The 25,763-nt window shown below is 42.2% G+C and overlaps 1 protein-coding gene across 4 annotated transcripts in view; it reads left to right on the top strand.

Moving 5' to 3' along the window:
* LOC124133707 (phospholipid-transporting ATPase IA-like) overlaps window positions 1–25,763 on the top strand; it is a 123,039-nt gene that overhangs the window by 57,761 nt on the left and 39,515 nt on the right. For all 4 annotated transcript variants that reach the window (XM_048388276.1, XM_048388278.1, XM_048388277.1 and 1 more), the window contains exons 2-15: window positions 6,053–6,173; window positions 7,227–7,326; window positions 8,241–8,339; window positions 8,775–8,820; window positions 17,587–17,701; window positions 19,113–19,182; window positions 20,230–20,357; window positions 20,781–20,851; window positions 21,525–21,622; window positions 22,282–22,390; window positions 23,501–23,628; window positions 24,069–24,146; window positions 24,627–24,715; window positions 25,572–25,638. In XM_048388276.1, the coding sequence (XP_048244233.1) occupies window positions 6,053–6,173; window positions 7,227–7,326; window positions 8,241–8,339; window positions 8,775–8,820; window positions 17,587–17,701; window positions 19,113–19,182; window positions 20,230–20,357; window positions 20,781–20,851; window positions 21,525–21,622; window positions 22,282–22,390; window positions 23,501–23,628; window positions 24,069–24,146; window positions 24,627–24,715; window positions 25,572–25,638 (1,319 nt within the window). The remainder of the gene's footprint in view (window positions 1–6,052; window positions 6,174–7,226; window positions 7,327–8,240; window positions 8,340–8,774; window positions 8,821–17,586; window positions 17,702–19,112; window positions 19,183–20,229; window positions 20,358–20,780; window positions 20,852–21,524; window positions 21,623–22,281; window positions 22,391–23,500; window positions 23,629–24,068; window positions 24,147–24,626; window positions 24,716–25,571; window positions 25,639–25,763) is intronic.

Here is a 25,763-nt window from a genome sequence, read left to right as displayed (position 1 = left end):
ATCTCTTGAGAGAATGTGCTGCTCTTACTGCATGAGTGATGCTCCATCAAACTCCAAACCCTCCGGCCTCATGCCACACCCACACCTCAACTCACCCAAACCTCACTTCATCTACACCTCACCCACATCTCACCCTATCACACCACACCTCATCCACTCCTTACCTCAACACACCTCATCTTCTCAACTCACCCATACCTCACCCTCGCCTACACCTCACCCTCACCCACACCCACACCCACACCCACACCTCATCCACACCCACAACTCATCTACACCCACACCTCACCCACTCCCACACCTCATCCCCACCCACACCTCACCTCAACACACCAACCCACATTGAATGCATGAACCATCCTCAAACATCATCTGTTGAGAGAATCTCTCAGAACTACTTCCATATTTGGTAAGTCTGTAGAGCTATCCCTTTTTAGCAATGACCTAGATGCCAAGAGTCGTTGTAATCAGTAGTCTCAGCTGTGGACCGACAGCAATGTCCGAATTAATGCAGAATCCACAACATCTTCAAAGCTGCACCAATGATAACAGAGATTGATGTAACCACACTTTGTTTTGCACACTGACTGTGCCAGCTGTCCATCAATGCTCAATCACGCCAGGATGTCACCAATAACAGATTCCAAAGGTTGTAGAGTGGACTGAGATTGTTGTAAAACACCCCATTATGAGTTGTATCATATAGATTTGGATCACAGTTTTCGGTGTGTTTTGTATATTTATATTAACAGGAATTGTTTGAAATATTTTGATTAGGGCTGGCTAACGATACAGATCATAGAGATTGATAATCGTTAACTAAATATTCGTCAATTATCGATAAATATCAGCGAAGTAATTCTGTGCAAATATGCAAACAACTCCATAAGAAATCAACCCACTTCATGCCACTGGTTAGTGGTAACACATTTCTGTATGGATTACTCTGTGGACATTTTAGTTATAACAAAAACAGTTACTTTCCGTCTTTGGCAATTGACATGATCGATAATAACAAGTCTGTTTTGGTAAATTTAGACTTTGTTTCAACATAATTGTTCATTTAAGATATTATCAGATTATCGATGGCTCAATTTTCCTGCCAAGGGATAGGGTTCTATAATGTTTAATTCAGCAAAATTTATGCTGGGTTGGTAGGGGGAGCTTTACCTCACTCAGAAGTCGAGTGAGTGAGTGTTGTTTAATGCTGCGGAGAAATTTATTACCCTCCAAGGCAGGTTACACAGTATTCTATCAACGTTACGTGGAGTCGTGGACCAATCAGATCTCATCATTCTGACATGGCGGTATCTTGTAAACTGGGTTGTGGTGGTTATCGTATCAGTTGCAAATATATAGCAATCATCAAAATGCATGAAATTCTTGTTGCTCTGAAAATTAATCTACACACTGTATTATAAATCTTTAAATTATATTTGATGTAGATGTTTGTGTAGAATTTACGTGCTAATTGAGTTCCAAAGCATATACAGTTCAGATTCTATTGAACAATACAAAAATTGAAAAACAACAAGCCTTAAATGAAAGTATTGATTTGTTTTCATTCATCAAAACTTCTTTCCTGTGGAAAGGCTAGCTGTCTTCATTTTGTGTTTGTAGTTGGGCTTTGTATGTTGAAACTGGCAGTCTCTGTGTCCCCATTTACATGTTGACTGTCACCAGTCCAGGGATACACAACTCCATACACAGCTGCTCAGAGATGTCAGTGTTGTAGTCATCTTATCTCACTGGGAAAACATTGCCGTACTTGGAATTGCATCACCGTGGGCCAACTTCCACTTGGGTTTGTGCATGTTTTCGACTTTTTGTGAACACCTAGTGTCATTATCATTTGGTAGGGGTTCGTAAACATATGCTTATGGCATGATCGGAATTGTATAGTGGGCTTAGCTTCTAGTAGAGATTTCTCATGATTATGGAATTTTTTTGACACTTTTTAATTCATTTAATGTGTGTTTGTGACTGACATGTTGTTAGGAGTTAGTAGGTATCCATGTTATGATTCATTTATGTGTCGTAAGAATGAGATGTGCACAGGTGTTTAACGTGTTTATAGGCCTTGTGACATGGTTCATGGCCGTCTCTGAATTGGTTGATTTTGTTTCTTCTGACCTTTAGCCTGTTGAATTTCTAGCACACTTCTTAACCCTGCCTGCTGGATTTATTTCAGCACAAGGCACTGTAAACTGGGTGGGTGATTTGAAACAGCCAAGGTTTCATTAACCAGGGGACAAATGAACCAATATGGCTCACATGTATTCCTGATAGCAAAATACACGTTACATGTATAATAAAAAAGTATCCTGATGTTTTCAAACATACAGAGGTTAAGACCAAAACGATCATAAAATTTGTAAATTTTCTTGAAGTTATACATGTTATGTGAATTATGTGAGAAAAGGAAACTACTAATCTTATGCTTTTGGCCTTTGTGGGTTTTCCCACTGAGCAAGGGACTTAGGGGTCGCTGTCCAGGGCATGTCAGCTCCCTGCTAAGGTAACATTAGGATGGGATCCGAGTGGGCCCCAGCACCCTGTACATGTCGTATCAGAAGAGCTGATGTGGGAGGCATGTGTGGTCCATCTGATTGGATGTTGGTATATTCTAACAGCGTAGATTGTTGCTCATGTTATCAACTGCTCAACAGGAACTTATTTGACCGGAACTTATTTGACAGGAACCTATTTGACAGGAACCTATCCGACAGGAACCTATTTGACAGGAACCTATTTGACAGGAACCTATTCCACTGGAATCTATTTGACAGGAACCTATTCGACAGGAACCTATTTGAGAGGAACCAAATACCAGGTCGCCCTGATTATGTTTCTGGGTTTGTCAGCACCATACCAGTGCTTGTGGGTTTCACCAACATGGTCAACATCTGAGACCTGCATCACTTTGGGCTCAAATTCCTCCCACATTAAACTGACAGGCAGTTATAAAACTGGAATACTGTTCAACAAACTGTTAAACCCAACTCACTCACTCACTCACTCACTCACTCACTCACTGTCAAAGAAGTGAGTGTTTGTGAAGGTCAATGACCCTCTACTGCAGTCAATGTCTTCCAAGACCGGTCCATCATGGAAGCCCTGGCACACTCTGTTTGAATGGCTTCAACTCTCCCCCGCACTCCCAGCTGAGGGGAGTCCCAACCGGAGTCAGCTAGCCTCAAGTATTGATTCCACCATCCAACGTGTGATCTTCTCACCAATACATGATAGGAAGTACATATCTGCTCTTGTCGCTTAGGGGGCTTTGGCCTGACCAATCCAGGTACTTGTGCACTCTTTGTGGTTGGTTCCCGTAGTAGAGGTTGCATGAATGAATGTTAGTGTATGCTGGTTGTTAGGAATATGTCTTGTGTGGGATATTTCACAAATTGCCTGTTTGTTGGCCTTGTAGCAGTCTTGAAAACCTGTATATGTGACCCACTAGGAAATAAGGGACCTCATGGGGGAAAAATCAAATTTTGACTTCTTATTATATTTTAAAACTACAGTATTTTAGAAACAAAAATATAAATCACAAGCAACAATTCATATGTATTACAGACATACATGGAATCAAACATTTGAACTAATTTTCTGCAAAATCCTATTTTCAGTCTTGAAAGAATGTATGTTGTAATAATTTAGATATGGTGACTGATTAATTGTAAGAAGACAAATGTTTTGAAATAATGTTTTATAAGATTACGAGCTAATGAGAAAAATAAGATATTTGTGTACAGTCTGCCTACATGGCGATTTTTGTGGAAGTAAGCTTAACGCTGCATCAGCGATTCTGCAGCTTCACGGCGAAAGTTGATGTCAAACGTCTTTATGACGTAACAGCACAGTTGTATCCCAGCATTCATAAGGTCCCTGTTCTCCTGGCTGGGGGGCGTTCGGGTAGCCTAGTGGTTAAAGCGTTCGCTCGTCACGCCGAAGACCCGGGTTCAATCCCCGACATGGGTACAATGTGTGAAGCCTATTTCTGGTGTCCCCCGTCGTGATATTGCTGGAATATTGCTAAAAGGGGCGTAAAACCGTACTCACTCACTCACTTACTCTCCTGGCGGGTCACAATTGTTGGTGTTGTGTTCATAGGGGTTGTCTTATTTGATTGGAGGTTGGTATGAGGACTTCGTACTGTTCTGGTCAGCAGTTCTTATTCAAGGCCATGTTACTGCTACTGCCACACCACTGCGGTTCACTGTCTCTGATTGAGAGGGGGAGTGAGTGCCGGTTGTGATCTGAAATGCAAGACTAACACTTAGTCAATGAAAACATGTCTTTAAATTTTTTCTTCGAAACAACCTTCCTCTTCTGCTGTTTTGATAAAGCAAACTAGACTTGGTTAGTTTGATCTAGACTTGCCTTGGCTTTTTGTAAAAACAAATGCCTAAAAATGATACATTCCATAGTCGTGGTGCAGGACTTGTATAACTGAAATGCTTGAAAGGAATTTTTCTCTGTTGTTTGATAGTATAGGTGTCTGAAATTAGAGGTGTGATGATACAGTGTTGTTGTGATACAAAACGTATCCCGATACTATGGGTGCGATACGATTCGTACCGAAATACAGTTCTTTTGTTTCACAAGTTGATATTCTTTGTTTGCAGGTGAATCACAACCCTGAAACATTGGTTATTAAATTTCAGAGATCAAAGATGGGCAGAAATATATTGGTAGAGGGCACTGTGAATGTTATGCATTTTATGTCCTACCATGAAATACTAGAGAATCTGCGTCAGCTGATGGTTGAACAGTTTCTGTTATTATCATGATTATTCACATGTTTTTACACCAGTAAAACTTGTAATTTTATTGTATACATGTATCACTGGTAAATCAATGTACTGACTTTGATAACTGTGAATGAGTTTGTTTGGTGATGTGAGTGGATGTGTGAGATGGGTGAGTGAGTGAATGGGTGGGGTGTGTATGTTGAGAATGGGGGTACCGGTTTATAAAATCTGTAAGGGGAGAGGTTGGGTAATTAAGCAACGTTTTATGACTTGTGTGTTGTTTTAGTCTGCAGTCAGCAATATTCCAGCTTTATCATGGTGGTCTGAAAATAATGAAGCAGTTCATGTAATGGGCAATGTCGCAGAATCATCCAAGTCACCAAGCCAGACAATCGGATCCAATTAGTCGCCTCTTATGACAAGCAGTAAAGTGCTGGGGATCTATTCCATTCCACACAGGGTCAATATGAGTTGAAGCAGTATCACAAGGCGTACATGTGGTTTTATGCGTCCCTCGATAGGTTTAATTCCACTCGCCAGATACTGCTACAATGAATGTATCCTACGATGTGTTTTAGTATGACATTGTAAAGAAATTAAAACAAATTCAATTTGATAAGAAACAGATGTTCGATTGAGCTGAGGTTAACTCTTTTGCTTCGAACTCGGGTATAAGGGATTTATACTCCATCTCAGAAATCCACGTGCATCCTGTATTGTTCATGGGGGGGTATAAAGGATTGATTCCCCCTCTCAAAATTTATTTCCCTCCAGACGGGATACATAGAATTTTATCAAGATCATGTGAACCATTCTGACATGGAGGTGTGATAACATTGTTTATTCCAGTCATTGCATCCTGCACTATATTGGATCGGGGCCCGTTCCACAAAGTTATCTTAGCGCTAAGATGATCATACTTTAACATAGATCTACGGCAATGAGAATGATGAAATCTGATTGTTTCAAGTGATTGGTTCAGACAAACCAATGACTGGTGGTGTAACGTTATACTTGATGTCTAACAGTAGCCCGTATATAATCGAATCTGGACCAGACAGTCCAGTGATCAATATTGTGAGAACCGAGGTATGATATCGGAATACGATGACATGCAATCAACTAAGTCACTGACCCTGACGACCTGATCCATTATGCTGCCTCTCACGACCAGCATAGGTTGCTGGGGACCTATTCTAACATGGAATCCCCACGGAATAGATACTTAAGTCTTACGACAGAGCCCATACAGTTGTCTGAGAACATAGGGAGTTAATCTTGTGTCTGTATTTCAGATTATCGGCATATGGAGGAGGCACAGGCGTCCGAGACCACTGAGGAGGCGGACCACCACCAGCAGAGAGTTATCCGGATCAATGGACCGCAGCTCTCCAAGTTCTGCCACAATGAAATCAGGTGTGCTGTGTGGACACTTCAGTTATGTCAGTCTCTCGACCATATCACCAACAATATATTTTTTCCTGTCTTTGTCTAAAATGATTTGAATCTACTAGGCTGACCCTGTCACTCAGGATCACTTTCAGTAGATTTTAGCATTGTTTATTGGACTATTATTAGCTTATGTGAAAAAACATAATTTGCTGGACTTGTGTTTTTGAAGTTGTCATGTTTCTGTCATAACAATGATAAGATGGAGAACAGTCTCTTTTACCTCTAGCCCGAGTCTTTCTAGGTCTAGTCAGGTCTAGTATGCTCAGTTTGCAGTGTATAATAGAATTCTACTGAAAATCAAAATGATACTTATATAAGGCACCAAGTTTGGTTTGATGTGTCAAAAGTTTTGGGTGCATATTTGGACTAAGTTGTCATTTAACAACATGTTACATATCATTTATAGCAACCTTAGAAATTAGCCTAGAAATTCCAGGAGCCATGGCGGAAACATGGTTGTGTTGTAATGTTCATTACATTATGACAAAGTTTTCTGTAACTTTCAAAGTTTACATTTCCCATAGGCCAAAAAAGTGCGTATCCTTCCTTGTTCTTTGTAATCGTTTTATGAATCACACTTGTACTGTTTTAGTAAGGGTCACTCATTATGTGAATTCAAATGTACCAACTTGTGTCAATTATGCAATACGTCTGCCCTGAAAGCGGCAGGTCAGTGGTTCGATCCTTGGCCGTGTAATGCCACACGAGGTTTGGTCCTCAGACGCGTCATACCAAAAGACATCAAAAGATGTTTCTTGTTGTTACCCTGCCTGGCGCTCATTAAAGGGATAAAACAAGGACAGGTCAACACAGTCGGTATACTGTGTCTGAGTGGGGTACTCGTGTTAAACTGCAGCATGGTATCTCAGTAAGCTAGCACTATGAAGCCAGCATTACTCCGGACTAGTACAAGCAGACACACACACGTGCATGCATATCACTATATAAGTGCAATGATCTTGAATGCGACGTTAAACCCTATTTCACTTCACCAATTATGCAATTTTGTTCTTTCAGTACGGCCAAGTACAACATATTAACCTTTCTCCCTAAGTTCCTCTTCGAGCAGTTCCGGAAATATGCCAATATATTCTTCCTTTTCATTGCCCTTATACAGGTAAGGTCAACAGTAATGTGGCAATTTGAGACCTAGTTTAAAACAAACCCATTATTTAATAATTAATTTATTGAAACTAGCAAATGACTTGGTGGAATGTATTTGATGGAAACCTGAAATGTGGCTCACACTGGTAAGAAGGGAGCACCAGTCTGTGTTTAATTACCATGCCATGTTCATTTAGTTTTAAGAGGCAGTTGGTTAGCCCAGTGGTGAAAGCCTTGGCTTGTCACACCGAAACCCGGGTTCGAATCCCATTTCTGCTGTCCCTCCACCTTGGCATAGCAGGAATATTTAAAAAAACAGAGTAAAGCCCATTCTCCTACCCAGAGTTCCATGCATCTGGCAGCCAGCCAGCCAGCATAGTACCTCTGCCACAGGCCAGCACCATGTGATGATTTGTCACATCTTTCACAGTCCATCCAAGATATTGCATATGCTTTTCATCCGTTTCATGTTTGACAAGTCCACACATTTTCATAAACAAATGTCAAAGAATGTTTACGGTTCATTAAGAAAGTATGCTAATACGTGAACATCTATCTGTTTTTTGCGTAGTTATCCTTTGTTTACATTGGTCGTACGGCTCCACGTGCTGTCATCGAAGCCCAACGGAGAGCTAGCGATACGGTCACTTTGATGTATAGATATATATTGTCATGAAATTCACTGTCGCAGTTGTAGTAGCATATCTATATAATTATGCAAAACAATGTGTTAAGCACCCCCAAATACTTGTGTTAGTCCATTCTATACTGATTTCCGAAAAAACGTGTTTTTTTAAAAACAAGAGAAAAGTCCGGTCACATGATATGCAAATTAGCCTGTGGCAGTGTTGTTATGCTGAGTCACCACTGCGCCGAAGTGCGAGTAAAGCCATACCCACTCACTAGCTCAGTTATTTTGTTTTGCAGCAAATCCCAAATGTTTCCCCAACGGGGCGCTACACAACTGCACTACCTCTCCTGCTCATTCTTATGGTGTCAGCCATCAAGGAGCTGATTGAAGATTTTGTAAGTCAGCATTTACACTGCAATTCATTGAAAGTCAATTTGCTTATCAGAGATGGTTTTATCTAGGCAAAGTCCATTCACAATGCAAACAATTTAGTTTATCATTTTTGGATGTAAATTTCCCATGGTATTTATACTTTTGTTTATTGTATAGATATATCTTCATTGATATCTTCAAGTTTAGGGATGGTTGCAAAATCTTCGCTGCACATAAATGTACAAATACATACATTTTGTAGATGTTATTCAAATTTCTAAGGTTTTAGAAAAAAATAAAATTATACAGGCGTATACAGAAGCATCTAACATAATTTGGGAATTTCAAAAATATTCAAATAAACTTCAATTTGTGAGAAGATAACTTCATTTTAATAAACTGTTGATGTTTTTCAAATACATTCAACAGTTAAGACAATATTTTTTGTTTAATTGCAGAAACGACACAGAGCAGATGATGCAGTAAATAATAGGAAAGTTAATGGTAAGTATTTGGGGGTATTTTATTTTATTCCAAGAAATGCATGGTTCTCACATACCTGCATCCTCAATTATTCAGTGAATCATAATTCTTGTGAATACCCTACCTCTATTACATCATAGCCATAAAATCCTGTAGTTTGGCTGATATCTTCAGATTGTCAACAGAGGTTCTCTTCACTGTCAACTATCCATAATCAGTTGTGCAAATAATAGTATCTTGCTACCCACACTTCATACCAATGCGCAAGGTGGGAAAACCCCACTTCTTCCTGTGTGTCCTCAATTATTCAGAGTGTTTCATCTTTATTATATTTTGATGAATACCCTGGACCCATTCGCCACCAAAGTTTGGTTAAGAGCCTGATTTGAGTGGCAAAATGCAAAAGAAGCCGTTGAATCACATTATTCTCATAAGCACGAGAAATTCTGTGCTAAGATTTCTATTTTAAGAGATAAAATTGATCGAGATGGTGACATCACTTCTGAAAAGAAGCTATGGTGGCGGTTGGGTCCAGGGTACCATTGTACAAAACAACCTTTACTAAGGTTGAACTTAGTGACTAAAGTTAACGTTAAGGTTACCTTAACAAAAATATTCGCCAGTTGCATAAAACTACCTTTGGACAACCTTAACATCGACATAGAGAGACAAGTTTTTCTACCCAAATCTCTTGTGGCACTAATTGATTCTTTGATCTTAGAATTGTCAGACAACATGAACTGGCACTGAATTATATTTAAGATAATGCATGTTTGAGGCAATGTCTTCTTGTAATTAGAAATCTAGTTTGCTGAACTGCTGTTTCTTCTGGTTGATAAATCCTGTGAAGATCCTGGTTAGAATTGATTTAAACAACCAATGCTTGTTGTAAGATATTAGGTGGTCAGGCTTGCTGACTTTGTTGATGCACATCTTCATATCCCAATTGGGTAGATCGATGCCCATGATGTTAATCACTGGATTGTCTGGTCCAGACTCGATTATTTACAGACCACCGTCATAGCTGAAATTTTGCTGAGTGCGGCATTAAACAATAAACAAACAAACAAACATAGAGCTGTTCATAGGCCACACTCACAGCACACACAATTCTGTCCCATTGATTCCATGTTGTTGGCACTGCAACTGTCATTTTGGTGACGGAAGACCTCACTAATTGCCTTTCCACCTCCCCATTGATTGGAGCACCATCTGCTGAGCCTCTGCTGTTACAGCTACACCTGCATCACCTGTGACAGGGTGATGTGAGCGTGCTGCCTCCTGTATTGATTGTCCTTGCCCTGAGATCACTTCTGTTAGTGTTTGATTTGAGTGGGTGAGTGAGTGAGTGATTATTGCTTAACACTACATCAGCAGCCTTGCAACTATTCGTGGCGAGCTTTAAGATGACATCTGTCAGTGTTTGATTTGAATGAGTGAGTGAGTGAGTGAGTGATTAATGCTTAACACTGCATCAGCAGTCTTGCAACTATTCGTGGCAAGGTTTAAGATGACTTCTGTTAGTGTTTGCTTTGAGTGAGTGAGTGAGTGATTATTGCTTAACACTGCATCAGCAGTCTTGCAACTCTTCGTGGCAAGGTTTAAGATGACTTCTGTTAGTGTTTGCTTTGAGTGAGTGAGTGAGTGATTATTGCTTAACACTGCATCAGCAGCCTTGCAACTCTTCGTGGCGAGCTTTAAGATGACTTGTCTACTTGTCTATTAACTATGCAATGTTGCCAGTCTGGTTGTCTGAATGAAATTTGGGGAAATATTATTCACTGATAATGTGTATAATAATGTTTATGCTAATTAAAAAAATTAATCAACATGATCAACTATCTTTTTGTATCTTACCATGTTAAAACTTGTTTATTATCCCCCGCCGCGCGAAAGCGCGAAGCGGGGGATATAGTATTCACGACCGTCCGTACGTACGTCCGTACGTCCGTACGTCCGTCCGTACGTCCCACCTGTTTGTTGCCGCGATATCTCAAGAACTAAACACTGGATTGTCTTCATATTTGGAACTATGGTGTATATACAGACTCCGCAGACACCAGTCGGTTTTGGTGACCTTGATCCCATTTTCAAGGTCACAGCAGACAAATCTGCTTTTAGAGTTGGAAAACGGTGTTGCCGCGATATCTCAAGAACTAAACACTGGATTGTCTTCATATTTGGAACTATGGTGTATATACAGACTCCGCAGACACCAGTCGGTTTTGGTGACCTTGATCCCATTTTCAAGGTCACAGCAGACAAATCTGCTTTTAGAGTTGGAAAACGGTGTTGCCGCGATATCTCAAGAACTAAACACTGGATTGTCTTCATATTTGGAACTATGGTGTATATACAGACTCCGCAGACACCAGTCGGTTTTGGTGACCTTGATCCCATTTTAAAGGTCACAGCAGGCAAATCTGCTTTTAGAGTTGGAAAACGGTGTTGCCGCGATATCTCAAGAACTAAACACTGGATTGTCTTCATATTTGGAACTATGGTGTATATACAGACACCGCAGACACCAGTCGGTTTTGGTGACCTTGACCCCTTGTCAAGGTCACAGCAGGCAAATCTGCTTTTGGAGTTAGAAAACGGTGTTGCCGCGATATCTCAAGAACTAATCGCTGGATTGTCTTCATATTTGGAACTATAGTGTATATACAGACACCGCATACACCTGTCAGATTTGGTGACCTTGACCCCATTTTCAAGGTCACAGCAGGCAAATCTGTTTTTGGAGTTGGAAAACGGTGTTGCCACAATATCTCAAGAACTAATCGCTGGATTGTCTTCATATTTGGTACTATGGTGTACAGGCGGGGGATATTTCGTCACTCTGTGACAAATACTTGTTTTTCCTTCATTTCTTGCAGTACTAATCTGGAAGTGGAAAATTATTATTAATTTATCCCCCAACGACCTACCTTGAATTCTGGGCCATATACTTTTTGTAAAATGACTAAAAAAATGTAAAAGGACTTAATACTCGACCTTCATGTAAGAAACTATCTAAATCAATAGAAAATGAAGATGGAATGTATTAGATAAATTGCCCACACAGTAATAGCCACCTTACCAGTTGTGTGTAATCAAAAGGAACAATGATAGATATATGTGCAAATCCTCTTCGAGCAGTTCAGAATGTTTTTGAGAGCTATACTCTTGAAACAAAACTCATGTTTATATGTGTTCCAGTTCTCAAAATGTCATGGTTTAAGCTAATTGATCTTACATTTCTTAGAGATATATTAAAAGGTTTATAAGTTTGACATTGGAAACAATGCTACCCTCAATATAAGCTTCTCCCAGGGCAACGCAAGAACTTAAAGTTTAGATTCCAGACTTGCAAAAGGCACCAGTTCAGCAGTGCCTTACCTACAATGGAACAAAGTTGAATGTTTTTCTTTAAACACAAAATCTCATGAATTGCATAAGGAACCTTTTCAGCACTTTCTGACATTTATTCAAAATTTAAGTTTTCACACAGTATGCACACTAGTTCAAACATTTATACCCCCATAAATACAAAAGAATTGAAGTCAGTTCTTAGAAGTACACGTTTTTGCCATGGATTAAACATAAAAAATTAATAATCTGAAAAGCAAAAGACACCAGCCTATGAGGATAGCTCCAGAAATGAACACTACTTTCATATGAATGTGTGCATCAGTGTTAATGAACGCTACTCATTTGAACAAATGTCTCAGTGTTAAAGTCCTCTGATGCAAAGCACACCTGTCGCATCTTGTGTGATGTGTATGCAAAGTTTCACAATGAATATTAAACAGTTGGGTGCTTATGCACCCGGTCCCGTGAAGATCTGGGTCAGAATAGGTCTTCAGCAACCCATGGTTGCCGTAAAAGGCGACTGTGCTTGTTGTAAGAGGCAACTTACGGGATCGGGTGGTCAGGCTCGCTGACTTGGTTGATGCGTTTCATTGTATCCCGATCGGGTGGATCAATGCTCATGGTGTCAATCACTGGATTGTCTGGTCCAGACTCGATTATTTACAGACCACCGTCAGACAGCTGGAATATTGCTGCGTGCGGCGTTAAACAACAAACAAACAAACAAAACAAACTTATGCTCCTGAAATGCTCCCAACCTTCGTTTCCACATGAGTCTGGCTTGCTGCCTTGTAACCGTAAAGAAATTAAGACTTAAAAAAATCCAGAATTGCAAAAGGCAATTTCATGGCTATGTGTCTTCAGAGCTTCATGTTCAGGAAGAGAACACTGCCTTACTTTGAACTATCGTAAATCTTAGAATAAACGCTGGTTTAACCAACTTTACCAAGAAGCATTGAGGAGAGGCCTTTAAAACAAATATGGCAAAGTATTGATGCAAAATATTGCCTTTGCTTTGAATAAAGACTGGTCAAAGGTCATTCGGAAATACATGTAAGCATTTACACTACACAACATTTGATAGGGATATTCTTTGTGTCCAGATGGGGGATAAATCTTTGTGGATGCTTGGTGAGGTTGGCGTACGACTAGGATGTGATTTAGGCATGGAACTGTCCATCACAATCAATCAATGTGTTCAACCTTCAGGCTCCTAATTTCGTCTTCACAAGCAGCTGGACATTTACTTTCATTACTGTCGCAAACTGCCCAAACACTTTTCGATTACAAATCATGTGTTTGAATATGCAGTGTAGTTACAAACATTTTCGACAGAGAAAGTGGCCTTTGATTGGAGTACCCTTGAGCAAAATGGGGTTGATTTGCCGAGAACTCCTCTGCGTGAGGAAGACTGAGAGTCAATTATCAGCCCCCACAAGCTGACAAACTCTTTACTAATCCAAACATTTGGCTGATTGACACTTCTCATTCTGTTGAAATTGATTGGTCTTTCCTGATGCATCCTTTGCCGTTCTAGGATGTGGGTGTCTTGTCAGGATACATCAAGGCGTGTTGTTGACTTCGTCCAGGAGATGGCGTATGGTCAGCTTCACAATAGTTCAGGGCTGTGATCTTCAAAGCAATCATAGTCCTCCCTCTGTCCAACCCCTGTGGGGATCCGGGTTAGAATTGATTCCCAGCAATCTATGCTGGTCGTCAGAGGTGACCAAATGGATCGGGTGGTCAGGCTCGTTGGGTTGGTTGATTGCGTGTCCTCATTGCCCGATGGCGTGGATCGTTGCTCCCACTATTGATCACTCTTGTCTGGCCTCTGTCATTAAGCTGGAGTGTTGCTGAGTGGGGTTTTATAACAATCAAACAAACAAACAAGGGAGGACTAGAGACAAGATAAATTGGCAGTTGTATCAAGTTTGAATGGAGTCATTGTGCTAATTGAAATAACCATGATGTGTATTTATCTAACCATTGCACTAATTACACAGAGACAATAACGCAATTTCTGGCACTAATTGCTAATAGCACACCTTGGAGCACATTCTCCCTATGATATAATAGGTGAGGTGAGGTAAGATGGTGTTTAACGTTGTGTTCAAAATTATCGACATATATAGCGATGTGCCTGAAATGTCTTTGGCTACTTGTACTAGTCCTGACTAATGCCACTATTTAGTGCTAGCCTACTGAGACACCATGCTGCAATTTAACATGAATACCCCACTCAGACACAGTATACTGACTCCGAGCCAGACAGGGTAAAAGCAAGTACCATCTTTTAAAATCTTTTTGTATAACACACCCAGGGATCGAAGCACCATCCTTCCTTTCCAGACAGACACTCTACCCACAAGGCCACAGAGACAGTCCCCCTGTGACATAAACATACAGTTGCAATAATGCTAGGATCGGTTTTTGGAACTACCGTATTCGACGTAATAAGCGCCCACGGCGATATTTGCTAATACATTGGCTAGTGAACAATCCCAATTAGCACCCCTTCCGATTGATCAATGTACACAAGACTTATTTATTCGCGAATAATACGCACTCATGTGTAATATGCACCCTCAATTATGGGCAAATAAATTCTGGAAAAATATGTCTGTCGTATATAAAAATTTCAGGCTGTCAGCATAAACTACGGAATTTATCTTTCAACTCTGTTTTTTTTCACCAAAATAATATTCTAATAAGAGCCCCCTATTTCTAATTTTGAGAGTGCCCTGGGCGCTTATTACGTCGAATACGGTATGCTCATTTGTTCAAATCCGTCAGGTTTGATGTTACAGAACTGTTGACGTAGCACAATTTATAGTCTTTAATATTGGGGGAAAACATTCCAGCCACTAACATACTATACTGCTGATTCAAGGTTGTCATCAGTAACCTGAGGCCGTGTGTGACAGTGGAGTGGATCAGTCAAAACTGTGACTAATACGGATCTCTGTCAATACCAGACTTAATTTATTACTTTATCATTAATTAAGTGTACGTATGTGGACCACTGTCTAAATGGTTAGAGTTTCTGTCCCAGTTTCTGTTGTTAGACAGATTCCCCTGTATATTGCTGTGTGAGTCCTCTGTTTAGACAGATTCCCCTGGGTGTATATTGCTGTGTGAGTCCTCTGTTTAGACAGATTCCCCTGTATATTGCTGTGTGAGTCTTTTGTTTAGACAGATTCCCCTGTATATTGCTGCGTGAGTCCTCTGTTTAGACAGATTCCCCTGTATATTGCTGTGTGAGTCCTCTGTTTAGACAGATTCCCCTGTATATTGCTGTGTGAGTCCTCTGTTTAGACAGATTCCCCTGCGTGTATATTGCTGTGTGAGTCCTCTGTTTAGACAGATTCCCCTGTATATTGCTGTGTGAGTCTTCTGTTTAGACAGATTCCCCTGTATATTGCTGTGTGAGTCCTCTGTTTAGACAGATTCCCCTGTATATTGCTGTGTGAGTCCTCTGTTTAGACAGATTCCCCTGTATACTGCTGCGTGAGTCCTCTGTTTAGACAGATTCCCCTGGGTGTATATTGCTGCATGTGTCCTCTGTTTAGACAGATTCCCCTGTATACTGCTGCATGAGTCCTCTGTTTAGACAGATTCCCCTGTATATTGCTGTGTGAGTCCTCTGTTTAGACAGATTCCCCTGTATATTGCTGCGTGTGTCCTCTGTTTAGACAGATTCCCCTGGGTGTATATTGCTGCGTGTGTCCTCTGTTTAGACAGATTCCCCTGTATACTGCTGCGTGTGCCCTCTGTTTAGACAGATTCCCCTGTATATTGCTGTGTGTGTCCTCTGTTTAGACAGATTCCCCTGTATATTGCTGTGTGTGTCCTCTGTTTAGACAAATTCCCCTGTATATTGCTGCGTGATTCCTCTGTTTAGACAGATTCCCCTGTATATTGCTGTGTGTGTCCTCTGTTTAGACAGATTCCCCTGGGTGTATATTGCTGCGTGTGTCCTCTGTTTAGACAGATTCCCCTGTATACTGCTGCGTGTGTCCTCTGTTTAAACAGATTCCCCTGGGTGTATATTGCTGCGTGTGTCCTCTGTTTAGACAGATTCCCCTGTATATTGCTGTGTGAGTCCTCTGTTTAGACAGATTCCCCTGTATATTGCTGTGTGAGTCTTCTGTTTAGACAGATTCCCCTGTATATTGCTGTGTGAGTCCTCTGTTTAGACAGATTCCCCTGTATATTGCTGTGTGAGTCCTCTGTTTAGACAGATTCCCCTGTATACTGCTGTGTGTGTCCTCTGCTTAGACAGATTCCCCTGGGTGTATATTGCTGTGTGAGTCCTCTGTTTAGACAGATTCCCCTGTATACTGCTGCGTGTGTCCTCTGTTTAGACAGATTCCCCTGTATATTGCTGTGTGTGTCCTCTGTTTAGACAAATTCCCCTGTATATTGCTGCGTGATTCCTCTGTTTAGACAGATTCCCCTGTATATTGCTGTGTGTGTCCTCTGTTTAGACAGATTTCCCTGGGTGTATATTGCTGCGTGTGTCCTCTGTTTAGACAGATTCCCCTGTATACTGCTGCGTGTGTCCTCTGTTTAAACAGATTCCCCTGGGTGTATATTGCTGCGTGTGTCCTCTGTTTAGACAGATTCCCCTGTATATTGCTGTGTGAGTCCTCTGTTTAGACAGATTCCCCTGTATATTGCTGTGTGAGTCTTCTGTTTAGACAGATTCCCCTGTATATTGCTGTGTGAGTCCTCTGTTTAGACAGATTCCCCTGTATATTGCTGTGTGAGTCCTCTGTTTAGACAGATTCCCCTGTATACTGCTGCGTGTGTCCTCTGCTTAGACAGATTCCCCTGGGTGTATATTGCTGTGTGAGTCCTCTGTTTAGACAGATTCCCCTGTATACTGCTGCGTGTGTCCTCTGTTTAAACAGATTCCCCTGGGTGTATATTGCTGTGTGAGTCCTCTGTTTAGACAGATTCCCCTGGGTGTATATTGCTGTGTGAGTCCTCTGTTTAGACAGATTCCCCTGTATACTGCTGCGTGTGTCCTCTGTTTAGACAGATTCTCCTGGGGGTATATTGCTGTGTGAGTCCTCTGTTTAGACAGATTCCCCTGTATATTGTAGCATTGTGTGTTTTGAATAGATGTGTAATGACTGGTGAAACTATCGATGCATCACGATTGTCTAAATCTGTTTCTGAATTGTACATAAATGTTATGAGAACATACTAATGTGTATGTTTCCCCGTTCGTTTGTTCATTGGGACGGCGGGGTAGCCTAGTGGCTAAAGTGTTCGCTCATCACACTCACGACCTGGGTTCAATTACTCGCTTGCTCACTCACTCACTCACTCACTCACTCACTCACTCACTCACTCGGTCATTGATGTTTAATCTGTTTCCACATCGTACATTGATATTATGCTGATATATAAATTTGTATGTTTCAGTTTTCCGCAACACTTCCTGGATGACAGTAAAATGGACAGAGGTGGTGGTAGGAGATATAATCAAGGTCATCAATGGAGGCTTCTTTCCTGCCGACCTTATTCTTCTGTCATCAAGGTCAGTTGTCTCCGTGTCATCAGTGAACTGACACAAAATGAAAGTCAATTCTTACGTAGACTCCACTATCAGCTCCAAGCATGTCAATATGGATGTATTATTTAGAATGCTCTCGATGAGCAACAAACCCTTGTGATAGTGTGACAAGATTACACTTGCTTTGATAATGACATTCTAACAGGGGCTTTCTTGATTTACCATCGGACCACCTCCGTAGCGTAGTGGATACGGAGCGCCAAAGGCCTGAGGTTCGATGCTCACGTGTGTCTTACCAAAAGTTATGTTTTGATCACAAATGATTCTTTGACACAAAAACATGCAAAATGTTTATGTTAATTTCATTATACTTGTATCAGCTTGTAAGCCTTCTGATCAATAAGCTCACGCAGCTAAGTCATCACTTAATGACAAAGCTTTAAACATTCATGAAGAGGCTTTTTGATGTTGGGAGATTGCTGATAGACAGAAGTGTAAGAATATTGATCTCAGCATAGTGTTTTGTCAGCAGATAGCCATGGGAACATTTCTCACTGTGTTTAATTAAGTTTAACAAATAATTCGGATTCTGTTCGACTGGGAAAGGGTTATTTGTCAATGAAAATGGGCTTGTTCACAAATGTAATATTCTTATTAAAATGTTGACATTCAGTATGTGATGATGATGATGATGATGATGATGATGATTATTTTGTATTTATTTATTTTTTCATTTTTTTAAAGATATCTTTTCAACAGCATTCATTAAAAAATATATGATGTAAATTCTTTTGTTATTTCAAGGATAGTCCGGTTTGTAATAATATTTATTTTCATGCCATTACCATGCAAATTTGCAGAATTTTTTAGAAATATTCCCATGAAATTCCTGAAAAAAATCCTTTGGAATCCAGTTCAAGCCAAGGGAGATAACTGTGCATAACAATGCCAGCTCAACATGGAAAGTCTGGTGGAACATAAGGAGTAAAAGACACTATTTCTCTTGATCATTATGTTATCCCTTTTCTGAATCCTACTTGACTGATAAAATAATAAAAATTGTTTTTTGTTTCAATATATAAACAAGACAACTAATTCCTTGAATCTGAGAAGGAATGTAGTCAGGCCAGGGCATGTCTCACTTCGATGTATCTCAAACTACATTTTTCAGTTTCAGTTGAGAGTTATGTCAGTGATCATTTAATAGGTCAGGAAATCTGTGATTTATTGTGAGTGACTATTGTTCTATACCGCTTGTAGCAATACTCCTGCAATATCACGGCGGGGGACACCAGAAATAGGCTTCACACATTGTACCCTTGTGGGGAATCAAACCCGTGTCAAACGCTTTAACTTCTTGGCTACCTCACCGCCCCTTGATTTACTGTGAACTGCCAAGTGACATATCTTTACTGACTTAATGTTTGTTTTTCAGTGAGCCACAAGCCATGTGTTACATCGAGACCTCCAACCTTGATGGAGAGACCAACTTGAAGCTGAGACAGGTGCGTAGGACAACATTGGAAGTGTGCAATGTGTGTCCAGTCACTAGGTCAGCTCCTCTTTTCTGAAAGAAGAAGCATTCTTGAAACAGTGTCTCTATAAAAACTCCAAGACCTCCCTCCCTCCCTAACTCCCTCTCCCTCCCTTACTCCCTTTCCCTCCCCCCTCTCCTTCCCGCCATCCCTCTGTCCCTCCCTCCTTCCCTCCCTTTCTCTCCCTCCTTCCCTCCCTCTCTCTCCCTCCTTTCCTCCCTCTCTCACTTCCCTCCCTCTCTCTCCCTCTCTCCTTCCCTCCCTCTCCCTCCTTCCCTCCCTCTCTCTCTCCTTCCCTATCCCTCTCTCTCGCTCACTCGCCCTCCTTCCCTCTCTCCTTCCCTCCCTCCTTCCCTCCCACTCTCTCACTTCCCTCCCTCCTTCCCTCTCCCACCCTCCCTCTCCCTCCCTGTCCCTCTCTCCTTCCCTCTCCCTCCCTCTCCCTCTCTCCCACCCTCCCTCCCTCTCTCACCCTCCCTCCTTCCCTCTCTCCTTCCCTCCCTCCTTCCCTCTCCCTCTCTCCCCTCCCTCCCTCACTCCCTCTCTCACTTCCCTCCCTCCCTCCCTTCTTCCTTCCCTCCCCCTCTCATCTCCCTCTCTCTCACCCTCCCTCCCTCTCTCCCTCCCTCTCTCCCTCCCTCTCATCTCCCACTCTCTCTCACCCACCCTCCCTCCCTCTCTCTCACCCTCCCTCCTTCCCTCTTTCCTTCCCTCCCTCCTTCCCTCTCCCGCCCTCCCTCTCCCTCCCTCCCTCCCTCTCCCTCTCCTTCCCTCCCTCCCTCTCTCTCACTTCCCTCCCTCCCTCCCTCCCTTCTTCCTTCCCTCCCTCTCATCTCCCACTCTCTCACTTCCCTCCCTCTCTCATCTCCCTCCCTCCCTCTCTCCCTCTCTCTCCCTCTCTCCCTCCCTCTCTCCCTCCCTCTCTCATCTCCCACTCTCTCTCACTTCCCTCCCTCCCTCTATCTCAGTCTGTGAAACGGATGCAGTTGATCAGTGCCTGATGTATGTGTATTCCAGGGTGTACCGAAAACAGCCAAGTTGCTGACTGGGGAGGATCTTCAGGACTTCCAGGGAAACGTGGAGTGTGAGCCTCCCAACCGACACCTGTATGACTTCGTCGGGAACATCAGACCACGAAATTCTATGTAAGATTCACAGCCTATACCCCTTCTTGATAATCCCATGAACAATGGCAGGCATTAACTGGGATTATCAAACATGATGTGTGATATCTGGTTTCATATAGAAAATCAGAAAAATGGATCCTTTTATCATGAAAGGTCACCGTACCTATCATACATGTCATGGAAATACACCCATTGTTTGTTCTGAAAAAAAGTTAAGATATTTCTCAAAGGAGAAAGTTCTTAAAAAAATGGACCTATTGTGCATTAGACCAGCATGTCCGACATGATCAATGACGATGTAGTGGCATGTCTTATTTGTTTCAGTTAAGTGCGCACCCCCCTCTAGGGGATTCAGTATTTTGTGTGTAACTTGTGTGTACAAGTGTGCACTATACTCAAGGACATATGGTACAGACTGCATGTTCCTGTTTCTCTCTGCAGGGCCATCCCTGTGGGGCCGGACCAGCTGCTGCTGAGAGGAGCAATACTCAAAAACACAAACTGGATCTTTGGTAAGTGATGGATGGGTAGATCAGTGCCTCACACTCAACTCCTGGGTCGGAATTACCATAGAGGGAATGGGTGGTCTAACACACTCACAACTGCCTGTGACTTTAGCCAAGTCTGACCTGTCTGACATTTTGATGTGTTGTCGCCTGCTTCTCATATCAGAACATTATTATTCATAACAATATTAATTCATTCCATGTCACTAGCGAGATGTACCCGTGAAGATCCGGGGTAGAATAGGTCTTCAGCAACCCATGCTTGCCGTAAAAAGCTACTATGCTTGTCATAAGAGGCGACAAACGGGATCGGGTGGTCAGACTCGCTGACTTGGTTGATGCATGTCGTCCTATCCCAACTATGTGGATTTATGCTTATGATGTCAATCACTGGATTGTCTGGTCCAGACTCGATTATTTACAGACCACCGTCATATTTATAGCTTGAATATTGCTGCGTGCAAACAAAGAAATAAAAAAAAATATTAAAAAGAGCCTGAGTCTTGTAAGATTCTCTCCAGTCAAGTAAACTCAGCAAATAATAGTTCATATAATAACACTAATATCTACTGAAAAGAGCCGTGTACAGGCTAGTGCATATAGCCTGTTCTTCCCGTTGGTCCATGTGTTCTGCTATGGAAGACTGTCACGGTAACCACCCCCCTGTTCCTGGTTTCAGGTGTAGTGGTATACACAGGTCCCCAGACTAAACTGATGCTCAACTCAACATCAGCACCACTCAAGAGGTCCAATGTGGAGAAACTCACTAACACACAGGTAAGTTGGAGGATTGTCAGGACACGGGAGCTCCAGGAGGATCACTTCCTGCTTAGATTTATCTGATAGGGGTCTGTGTTCCCTGATCTAGAGACTAGGGCTGGGACAAGTCCAGACTTACTACCCTGCTACCCACACCCCTATTTCCCGACCCTACCTGGGTACCCGCTGATGGTTTCAAAAGATAGGTACAAAATGTCCGATTGGGAATAGTTTGACAGTAGCTTGAGCAAAATGTATTTAGATACACATGTAAAACGATCTGGTCATGCATACAATGAAGTTGACTGAAGTTTTATCTTTTTTCAAACACATGTAAGTCAGAAGGAATATGTGCATAGTCAAAAAGAAATGCGAACCATTGTGTGTCCATGTAGTTATAGTGAATTTTGGTCATGAAACAATAGATCACGTGACTAACCATGTAGTCTAATGGGTACCAGGGTCCTACTTAGTACCCTACCCTAGTTACCCATCCCAGCCCTACTAGAGTCCATCCCAGCCTTGTCTATAGGACATTGTTTCATAAATTTTTAACTAGCAGGTTTTGTTTATTAAAATCTAATTTTTATATTGCACCAATGTGGATCAAGATGTTTCTTGTTTCAGATGGTGATGAAATAATCACAGACCAAGCATCCAAATGTTTCTTGTTTCAGATCTTGTTGCTGTTTGTGATTCTGGTGGTGTTATCCCTGATCAGCACAGTTGCCAACACAGTGTGGTCCAACAAACATCGAGACACAGACTGGTACCTGGCCTACCATGGTGAGTTAGTAGAGACTGGTACCTGTCCTACCATGGTGAGTTAGTACCAAGACTGGTACCTGTCCTTCCATGGTGAGTTAGTACCAAGACTGGTACCTGGCCTACCATGGTGAGTTAGTAGAGACTGGTACCTGTCCTACCATGGTGAGTTAGTACAGAGACTGGTACCTGGCCTACCATGGTGAGTTAGTACCAAGACTGGTACCTGGCCTACCATGGTGAGTTAGTACCAAGACTGGTACCTGGCCTACCATGGTGAGTTAGTAGAGACTGGCACCTGGCCTACCATGGTGAGTTAGTACTGAGACTGGTACCTGGCCTACCATGGTGAGTTAGTACAGAGACTGGTACCTGGCTTACCATGGTGAGTTAGTACAGAAACTGGTACCTGGCCTACCATGGTGAGTTAGTACCAAGACTGGTACCTGGCCTACCATGGTGAGTTAGTACAGAGACAGGTACCTGGCCTACCATGGTGAGTTAGTACAGAGACAGGTACCTGGCCTACTATGGTGAGTTAGTACTGAGACTGGTACCTGGCCTACCATGGTGAGTTAGTACAGGGACAGGTACCTGGCCTACCATGGTGAGTTAGTACAGAGACTGGTACCTGGCCTACCATGGTGAGTTAGTACAGAGACTGGTACCTGGCCTACCATGGTGAGTTAGTACACACTGGTACCTGGCCTACCATGGTGAGTTAGTACAGAGACTGGTACCTGGCTTACCATGGTGAGTTAGTACAGAAACTGGCACCTGGCCTACCATGGTGAGTTAGTACCAAGACAGGTACCTGGCCTACCATGGTGAGTTAGTACAGAGACTGGTACCCGGTCTACCGTGGTGAGTTAGTACTGAGACTGGTACCTGGCCTACCATGGTTAGAAGTCTTATATGCATCATGATAATGAGTACTAGGTTATTTTCTAACATTGATTTAATTTGATGAAAGTTAAGTTTAAGAATGCACCACCCTTATCACCTAGACAAGGTTTCCGCATGCTCCTCGCCTAAAGTGGAGTTTGTGCATTTAGCTTTGAATGATGAGAATCTTGTCTATAATCCAGCACTCCTCTGAACTCACACCTCTCTGACACTGTTCTATTCCAGAAATGCCGCCCACCAACTTCGGCTACAACCTGCTGACATTTATCATCCTGTACAACAACTTGATCCCCATCAGTCTGCAGGTCACCCTGGAGGTCGTCAAGTTCATCCAGGCCATCTTCATCAACTGGGTAGGTCCACATCATTACAGGGAGGTGGGGTAGGTCATCTTCATCAACTGGGTAGGTCCACATCATTACAGGGAGGTGAGGTAGGCCATCTTCATCAACTGGGTAGGTCCACATCATTACAGGGAGGTGGGGTAGGTGCTCTTCATCAACTGGGTAGGTCCACACCAGTACAGGGAGGTGGGGTAGGTGCTCTTCATCAACTGGGTAGGTCCACATCATTACAGGGAGGTGGGGTAGGCCATATTCATCAACTGGGTAGGTCCACACCATTACAGGGAGGTGGGGGCAGGTCATCTTCATCCACTGGGTAGGTCCAAACCAGTACAGGGAGGTGGGGTAGGTCATCTTCTTTCACTGGGTAGGTTCATGTTGTTACAGGGAGGCATGTTTCAGACTACAATTTCTCCGTGATGTACTATGTTGTTCTGGATGTATTCCAGGACCGGGATATGTACTACGCTGAGACGGACACCCCCGCCATGGCCCGGACCTCCAACCTGAACGAGGAGCTTGGGCAGGTGAGGAAATATATATGTGTCTGTGGAGTGCTGTATTCATACACTAAGGCATGACCCTGCCTTTAGTAGTGGTCGTTGACAATTTCAAAACAATTGATAGAAAACTTCCTAAGGTTCTTGGCAAGAATAAGCCCTGATGGCTCAAATGCTCATAATATCAACCAATGGTTTGTCTGTTTTTTTACGGCTGGTGTAATAGAGCTGTAAAAGTGTAGTTTTAACAACAAACACAACGTTGCAAAAATATCTCGGGTTACTTTCGGTATGTTGCTTGTCAAAGACAGATGTCAAAATATTTCTTTTCCTCACTATACATCTTAAAAATGTCCTTTACTGCAAATTTAATTTGGTTGAGGTGACAGGTGTGAATAACACAAGTACGTAATATGTTTAATATAATACTCATCATTAGCAAATGTTGAGTAGTATGGAATATGTTTGTGGAGTCTGCATTGTGTTATACAAGTTTCTCTGCTGCAGGTGAAGTACATCTTCTCAGACAAGACCGGCACACTCACTAAGAATGTCATGGAATTCCGGAAGTGTAGCATAGCTGGCATAGCTTACGGGTGAGTGGATCCAGTGGGAGGACGTGGAATACCTCTTGGAGGGAGAACTTCAGGCTGCTTGTGATTAGGGAAGCATCATAGTCACCAGTACCCAATGCTTGTCATCGAGGTCGGCATGACGATGAGTGGAGACAATGTGTAATCTGTCTGTGTGTCATCAAGGTTGGCATGACGATGAGTGGACACAATGTGTTATCTGTCTGTGTGTCATCAAGGTCGGCATGACGATGAGTGGACACAATGTGTGATGTGTCAGTGTGTCATCGAGGTCGGCATGACAATGAGTGGACACAATGTATGATGTGTCTGTGTGTCATCGAGGTCGGCATGGCTATGAGTGGACATAATGTGTGATGTGTCTGTGTGTCATCGAGGTCGGCATGACGATGAGTGGACACAATGTGTGATGTGTCTGTGTGTCTTCAAGGTCGGCATGACGATGAGTGGACACAATGTGTGATGTGTCTGTGTGTCATCGAGGTCGGCATGACAATGAGTTGACACAATGTATGATCTGTCTGTGTGTCATCGAGGTCGGCATGGCTATGAGTGGACATAATGTGTGATGTGTCTGTGTGTCATCGAGGTCGGCATGACGATGAGTGGACACAATGTGTGATCTGTCTGTGTGTCTTCAAGGTCGGCAGGACGATGTGTGATGTGTCTGACTGCATCATTGCAAGCATTGTCGCTGGTACTTGATTACTTACAGACTGCCCTGATATAGATGGCCTAGTACCAACACAGTCGTTGTACAATGATATAATGTAATAATGCATTTTTCCTGATGAAAATCATCCTCTGAGTATCCCTTGACTTGCCTCAGCATTTGAATGTCTGTCTGTTTGTCCTGCAGGAATAATGATGAAAGCATCCACAAGTTTGACGATGAATCTCTCATGGAGAATCTCAAGTCCAACCATGTAAGTACATCACCAACATTTATCATCCAAAACTGGCTTCAGCAGGACATTTCGTAAACATTAAAGTGCATCACAATGCATTGCAGACCATTGTGACATGATGGTTACTTCATCACAATCTCTAA

Source organism: Haliotis rufescens, unplaced genomic scaffold, assembly GCF_023055435.1.
Source record: "Haliotis rufescens isolate VD_foot unplaced genomic scaffold, xgHalRufe1.0.p SCAF_7, whole genome shotgun sequence".
Classification (NCBI taxonomy): Eukaryota; Metazoa; Mollusca; class Gastropoda; order Lepetellida; family Haliotidae; genus Haliotis; species Haliotis rufescens.
The sequence above is the reverse complement of the archived record's forward strand: the minus strand, read 5'-3'. Positions and strand labels throughout refer to the sequence as shown.